This window comes from Gavialis gangeticus, unplaced genomic scaffold (assembly GCF_001723915.1).
Source record: "Gavialis gangeticus isolate Ggan-Ray unplaced genomic scaffold, GavGan_comp1, whole genome shotgun sequence".
NCBI lineage: Eukaryota > Metazoa > Chordata > Crocodylia > Gavialidae > Gavialis > Gavialis gangeticus.
In genome coordinates this window covers 14,946,626-14,953,852 of record NW_017729011.1, presented here as the reverse complement: position 1 = coordinate 14,953,852, position 7,227 = coordinate 14,946,626, and the positions used below count along the sequence as shown (strand labels likewise).

Here is a 7,227-nt window from a genome sequence, read left to right as displayed (position 1 = left end):
TTTTTTTTTTTTTTTTTTTTTTTTTTGGGGGGGGGGGGGGTCCTGCTACTTACCTAACTGGTGAACATAGTTATATTTACTAACTAACACCTTGCAGCAAACTGGAAGCTTGAGAGGCATTCTCGCCAGTTTGCTAGTGCAGAAACAGGCACGGAGAGGTTGAGGGGCATTACTTCCAGGGCAGGCCAAGCAGCTGCAGGTTCCTTGGGCATGAATAGGCCCGTGGACCTAGCCATGTTTCCCCAGCACCAGCAGTTTGCAGCATGTTCTCCAATTCATCATCCCTTTGTTTATTTGTCTGTCTGTCTGTCTTTTGCCTGCAGCTTTCCTGATGTCCCTGTAAATCCAACCTGGAATCTCCTTAGTTCTGAGGGAGGGAACCTCTTGAATTCAAAAGCTTCCTTCTGCCTCAGTTCCCTGCTCCCTTCCTCCACCACAGCAGGCACCATCCCCTGAAGATGGCATCTGACAGCCCAGAGTCCCTGATGACGTTATGCACAGATTACTGCCTGCGCAATCTGGAGGGAACCCTCTGCTATCTACTGGATAATGAGACCCTACGGCTTCACCCAGACATCTTCCTGCCAAGCGAGATTTGTGACAAGCTTGTCAATGAGTACGTGACCAGCTTGTGTGGTTGTTGGCTGGGGACAGTGGGTGGAGAAAACACTAGGACTTGAGAGGAGGGATATATATTTGCTTGACAGAGTCACAGGGATGGTCTGACAAAAAATGTATTGGGAAGAGCTTCAGGGGTAAGGGGTTTTAGGTTTTTTGCTTTTCTTCTTGAGTCTTATATTAAAAAGTAACTGGCACCTGTTTTTTCCTGAAGACCTTGTGATTGACCACTATTGGGGGCCACATGCCAGCATATATGGCCTCCAAGCCAGGAGATTCCCCCTACTTAGGGAATGCTGCTGTGTAGAGGGGTTCCTCAGCTGACAGAATAACTCCCTGGTGGCCCCCATCCTATGCCCCTATGTAAAGAGGATGTCCAGAGTTGGCCAGGACATGGTGTGCTGCAAGGGAGAATTGCCCACCAGTGTTTTGCTTTGTTCAAAAGTGGACCAGGTAAATAAGACTGAGATCACTCCTACTCCAGGATAGTGTGTCCCCCTGGAGAGGTAAATCAGCCTAGAAGTATAATTATTCTGGGATGGTTCTGCTGATTGTTTTCTTCATATAGCTGAAACCTGAGTGAAACAAGAGCTGCTCTCACTTAGAGCACCTGGGAGCTGTAAAGGAACCAATCGTTTCCCTTAGCTGAGGCATTTCAACACTTTCCACCAGCCAGGAAAATTTGAGAGTGCAAAACAATAGCAGATGTTGCATTTCAAAGCTGCTGCTCCTGTAGTTTTATGAGACAACCTACTTCTGGGGATTCTTAGCTGTCACAACTCTCTCCTGGCTAAATGGCTGCCTGTGAGGTCTTGGTCCAGCACAGAACCTTTGCCAAGTTATTTTCTTAAAATGAAAAAAAAATCACTAATTTTAGATGGGGAAATTTCCTGATCCAACCATTGCTTTGCTCTTGGTTGAGTCCATATTGGTTTAATTAGCAAAATCTCCCTTAAAAAAAGATCAACGGAACTCTCAATCAGTAATGTGCTTGGAATCCCCCTATAATGGCTGAAAGCGAGAAGCGAGGGGTGTAGATTTCAAAGGGATTATTTTATGTTCTGTCAAGGACTGGTAACAGCCAAGCTTCAAAGAGCCTGTGGGCTATTCTGAATGATTGGAAGAGGACCCGTCTTTCTCTGGAAGCACATGCACATGCAGTCATTTGTGTTTTCTCATAGCAAATGAAACCACAAGTACTGTAATCAAAATCCTACAAGTTGTGGCCATCTAAACCCTTCTGATTTACTAACCTTATAACTTCTCCCATAGGTACGTGGAGCTGGTGAAGACAGACAGTGTCTTTGAACCCCATGAAAGCTTCTTCAGCCTGTTCTCAGATCCACGGAGCACAAGGCTAGCCCGGATCCATTTGCGGGAGCAGATAGTGCAGGACCAGGACCTGGAGGCCATCAGAAAGCAGGTGGCATTGCATTTATGTCCTCCTGGCATCAGTAGCCTCTGAGCTGTCAGGGAGATCCATAGATTACATGTACTCATTACCAGCTTCATCAAGGTTCTGGCTTCGAGAGCCACTCTGGGGAATGGCATGGGAAATCTGACTGTGTGAGCGCCCAGTGTATTGCCCTCACCCTACCACAGAGAGGGGTACTGTAGGGACTGGTGGGGGCAGTGGCTGTGTTTGATAGGAGCAGTCTAGTCCTAGCCTCTCCTAGTAGGATGTATTGCGTGCAGCTGTGGTCCCCATATCTCAGAAATGACGTAGTAGAATTAGAAAAGGTACAGAGAAGGGCAACCAGAATCAATAGGTACATGAAGCAGTCTCCATATCAGGAGAGACTAAAAGGGCTAGGATTCTACAGTTGGGAAATAACAAAGCTGAGGGTAGGGGTATGGTAGAGGTCCGTAAAATCATGAATAGTGTAGACCAAGTGAACAGGGAACTGTTGTTCACCAAGATCCAGAATACTAGAACTAAGGGGCACCCACCAAAATTAGTAGATGACAGATTTAAAAATAACAAGAGAAAGTTTTTTTACATGGTGTGTGGTTAGCTTGTGGGATTCATTGCTACAGGAGGTGGTGGAGGCAGAGAGCATAACCAGGCTCAAAAAGGGATTGGATCCATTCATGTATAATAGATCTGTTAATGCCTGTTGAACAGAGTGGTTGGAGATGTGCCCTTTGGCATCTATGTCTAAACCTATAACGAAGGATGCCAGAAGGGTACTGAATAGGGGATAGATCACTTTAGAGAGATATGGTTCAGTGCTCTCCTTCTATAGCATCCATTTCTGCCACTGTCGGAGACAGTAGCTGGACCAATGGTCTGACCCTGTATGATCTATTTTGTGCAAGTTCTTAGTCCAGGACTGCTGTTGGAGCATGACTGCAAAGCATTTCTAACTGTTGGCTTCCCCTCTTCCAGGACCTGGTAGAGCTCTCGCTGACTAACTGTGAGAAGCTGACAGCCAAGAGCCTGCAGACCCTGTTGAGTTTCAGCCACACACTTGTCTCCCTGAGCCTCTTTGGCTGCTGTAATATCTTTTATGAGGAAGAGAACCCAGGAGGCTGCGAGGATGACTGCCTGGTGAACCCCACGCGCCAGGTCTTGGTCAAGGACTTTACCTTTGAGGGCTTCAGCCGCCTGCGCTTCCTGAACCTGGGCCGCCTGACCGAGGGGGTGAATGTGGAAACATTGCTTCGTCCCTTGGCTTCCCTCACAGCCCTAGATCTCTCGGGGATCCAGCTGCACGATGTGGTGTTTCTGACCCAGTGGAAGGACAGTCTGGTTTCCTTAGTGCTTTACAACATGGACCTTTCAGAGGAGCACATCCAAGTGATTGCACAGCTCCGCAAGCTCAGGTCAGCAGTCACCTCCCTCCTTACCAGCTCTCTCCTAGCTGGGTGTTCAGAACCTCTCAAGACTCATAGAATCTTGAGGCTGGAAGGAATCTCAAGGGTCCTCTAGTCCAAAGCCCTGTACAAAGTCAGAATGAGCTATTCCAAAACCATCCCAGGCAGATCCCCACCCAGCCTCTTGAAAACCTCCAGTGAAGGAGGTTCCACAGCTTCCCCGGGCAGCTTGTTCCCTTGTCCTACTTTTCTTACAGCTGGGAATTTTTCCCTTGGTTTTAATCTAAATCGGCTTTGCTGCAGTTTAAACCCACTGCCTTGTGCCCTGCTCTCTGTAGTTAAGGAGACTCATTGTTCTACTTTTTTATGGCAGCCATTCAGGTATCTGAAAACCTGTATCATCTCTTCCCTTAAGGTCTGTCTCTTTAGATTGACATTACCTAATTCTCCCAGCCTGCCCTCCCACAGCAGCCTTCCAGTTCCCAGAGACAGTTCCTATAGCTGTTTACTAAAAGTGTCTTCCCTGTCCTAATGCTAATGGTTAGTTTTCCTCCTCCCCCCACCATAAGTTTGTGAACTGTGCTGCAAAGGGGCTGGATCATTCACTAGCTTTGCAGTCAAATCCTCTGCTGAAGCTAGAAAGAGTTTTACCCTCAAAAAGGAAAGCCAGGTCAGGTACTTTGTGTGAACTCCCCTAATTTGTATCCTGGCCTAAGTGAAAATGACTGTTGATCTGTGGGGATACACAGCTGTCAGGGTCCTAGCAATAATCACATTGTAAAATCAAAAACAGCTCCTTTGAGCCACTTAGCAAATCAAAAAGTCCAAAGTTTGAGCCTGGGTCACCGATAAGAGAAAAATGTAGCACTCAGCAGCAGGCTTGGACAGTCTGATTACTGAGCTCCCCATAAGCCCATCACATGTAAAACAAGCAACAGATTTCCTTGGTCTGTGCGGAGGGGAGAGCAGCATAGTCCAAAGTCAGTAGGTACCAGTGACTTAACAGAAATGCTGTTGCTGCCGCATGGCAGTGTGCTGACTCCATGGCCACAGACGAAGGGTGGCACAGTTGCCATGTGGTTTCCACATTTGGATTAGGAATAATACTCAGAACATTCTAGTCCAAACAAAGACACCTTTACCACTCAAAGGATCCTGTCCACCAGTTATACTTTATAGCAGGGGTGGGCAAAGTACACCCTGCAGGCTGGATCCCGCCTGCCAACCGATTGTATCTGGCCCATGCCTGCCGCTGTAGCACTCTGTACAGGGCCAAGCCCCGCCCAGGGCAGCCTGCATGGCACTTGCCAGCACCTGCTCCAGCTTCCCCACTCTCCCCACAATAAACAACCACCTGCAGGCAGCTGAGTGGGTGGAAGCTGGAGCCTCACGTGCTGGGGCAGGAGCCACTTGGCTGGGTATGTGATGCCAGGCACATGTTTCCATGGCTGCCACAGCTTTCCTACACTGCCTGCTGCCCAGAGTGGCAAAGCAGAAAGAAGAGGAGGAGCTGCTGGAGGCCAGGGGAGCCAAGCAGTACCCAGGTGGTCACTGGACCAGCCCTGCCGGGAAGCTGTGCATGCTGGCTAGGGCTGGAGTGGTGCTGTCGGTGGGTGTAGTTTGCCCCAGTTGGGGGTGGTCAGGGCTCAGCCCTGTGTGGAGCACCACAGGGGCAGCTGTGGGCTAGAGGGGGCAGGGACTTTTTCATATGAACATCAAGCATTTAAAGCTAAGTAACTTGATATGACTGAAGTAACAGAGACCATTAAGATCCTGGCACAGTATCATGGATATAACAAAGGAAGAGACCAGAGGAAAAATAAGAAAACTCTTTAATTTTGAGGCTCTTAGGATCACAGGAAAGCAAGGCTGGAAGGGACCTCACAATGTCATCTAGTCCAGCCCCCTGCTCAAGGCAGGATCATTCCTGAATAAACCATCCCAACCAAGTGTCTGTCCAACCTGCTCTTGAAAACTTGGAGATTCCACAACTTCTCTAGGTAGCCTCACGGACAGAACTTCCTCCTAATCCCCAACCTAAATTTCCCCTGCTGCAGCTTGAGGGCATTTCTGTCCTCTACAATCACAGAGAAAGGTCCATCTCCATCCTCTCTATAATCTCCCTTCAAGTATTTGAAGACGGTTATCAAATCTCTCTTCAGTCTTCTCCAGGCTAAACAACGCTAGTACACTTCCTGTAGCCAAGAAGATCCCTTAATGCAATGGTTCTGAACCAGGGGTACATGTACCCCCAGCGGGTACGTGAAGCCTCATCAGTGGGTACATGAAATATATTTCATACATTGTCTAACACAGGTCGAAGGACCTAAAAAAAGTCTTGATAATTTGAAAAGTCTTTGTACGAGTATCTTGCCATTTGTATAATACACGATTACACGTAGTTTGACATAAAAATGAATTTCCCATTGAAAGGGGGTACATGAAGTATCACTCTGAGACCAAGGGGTACATGGACTGAAAAAGGTTCAGAACTGCTGCCTTAATGTATCTTGACACCCAGGTGAAAGATATGTAGCCAGTTCCATGATTAGAGAAATAAGGTGTATGATAATGATGGAGCCTGGGAAAGGGAGGTTATGGAGGAGACAGTTTTGCCATTGCAGTCCTACAATGACTCAGTTACTCCCTAACTTCCATTCAGGACAGATCCATGCCAGGGTTCCCAAAGGAGGTCATGTGCTGCGTGCACCTGGCTTGATCCTACTGCCCATTCCATAGAGCCACATCCCTGTTGCTTCAGAAATCAGCACTTGTGCCTGTGAGCTGTGTCCTGGAAGAGTGAGGGAAGCCCTGTGTGATGCTCTTCAGACTCTGAGATGCTTGCTGTTGTTCATAGGCACTTGGATATTTCCCGAGACCATCTGTCCAGCTATTACAAATTCAAGCTGACCCGGCGAGTGCTGAACCTATTTGTGGAAAACCTGGTAAACCTCACCTCGCTGGATATCTCCGGGCACACAATGTTGGAGAACTGTACTATCTCAAGCATGGAGGAGAAAATGGGCCAGACAAGGTAAGGCTAAAAAGGTGGGCAGGCACAGAGGTCACAGCAGCCTCATTGCATGGGAGATTTAATTTAGAGCCAAAGGGAGAGTGGAGCGCTTTGTTAGGACTTAGACATTCTTTGGAACAGTTATTACTGAAAAAGATATTTGTCCCCAGTCTTTAGTGATGCTAAAGCTTCCATCCCCTTGGGAATGATCCCCCTGTGTGACACTGATGTTGGCTTTACAGATATTGAATGGTTCAGCTTTTGGACCTATCAATGTGGATTTTGCAGCTGTCCTTTTCCTTATGCATTCATCATCTAGAGATGCTCTGTGTGACACTTGTGAGGAAGGAAGTACACAGCCTTTTGAAAGGTGTCTATGAAAGGCTCGTGGTCTGTCCATACCTCACTCTCTTTGTAGCACTTGGGGCTCTTAGCAACCTAGGGGAGGGTTAGGGGAGAAGTAGCAATATGGAGAAACTTGATTCATCAGCTTTCCTCCTAAAGGACCACAAAGCCCTCTCCAAACTGCATCTCTACAGCACACAGGAGTTCAGCTACCTTTGGGATGGGACGCAACAACATTTCCACTTTGCTTCACAGGGGTTAGCAAAGAAATGAACAGGGGTGTTTTAGAGGTTTGGAATGAAGATGTGGATGTTAGGATTTCACCAGGACCACAAGGAACAGTGCCACTCATTTGAACGTCCGCACCAGCTTCTGTAGGGGGTGCTTCTGGGGGTCTGTCATAGTTTCATAGTTTCATAGATTTAGGGTCGGAA

At 47.6% G+C, this 7,227-nt stretch overlaps 1 protein-coding gene across 2 annotated transcripts in view; it reads left to right on the top strand.

Annotated features, from left to right (window-relative positions):
- The window catches only part of ZER1 (zyg-11 related cell cycle regulator), a 26,507-nt gene that overhangs the window by 5,025 nt on the left and 14,255 nt on the right, over nucleotides 1–7,227 (top strand). For both annotated transcript variants that reach the window (XM_019510601.1, XM_019510602.1), the window contains exons 2-5: nucleotides 324–616; nucleotides 1,891–2,041; nucleotides 3,008–3,444; nucleotides 6,293–6,469. In XM_019510601.1, coding sequence (XP_019366146.1) covers nucleotides 459–616; nucleotides 1,891–2,041; nucleotides 3,008–3,444; nucleotides 6,293–6,469 — 923 coding nt within the window. In that variant the 5' untranslated portion in view covers nucleotides 324–458. The remainder of the gene's footprint in view (nucleotides 1–323; nucleotides 617–1,890; nucleotides 2,042–3,007; nucleotides 3,445–6,292; nucleotides 6,470–7,227) is intronic.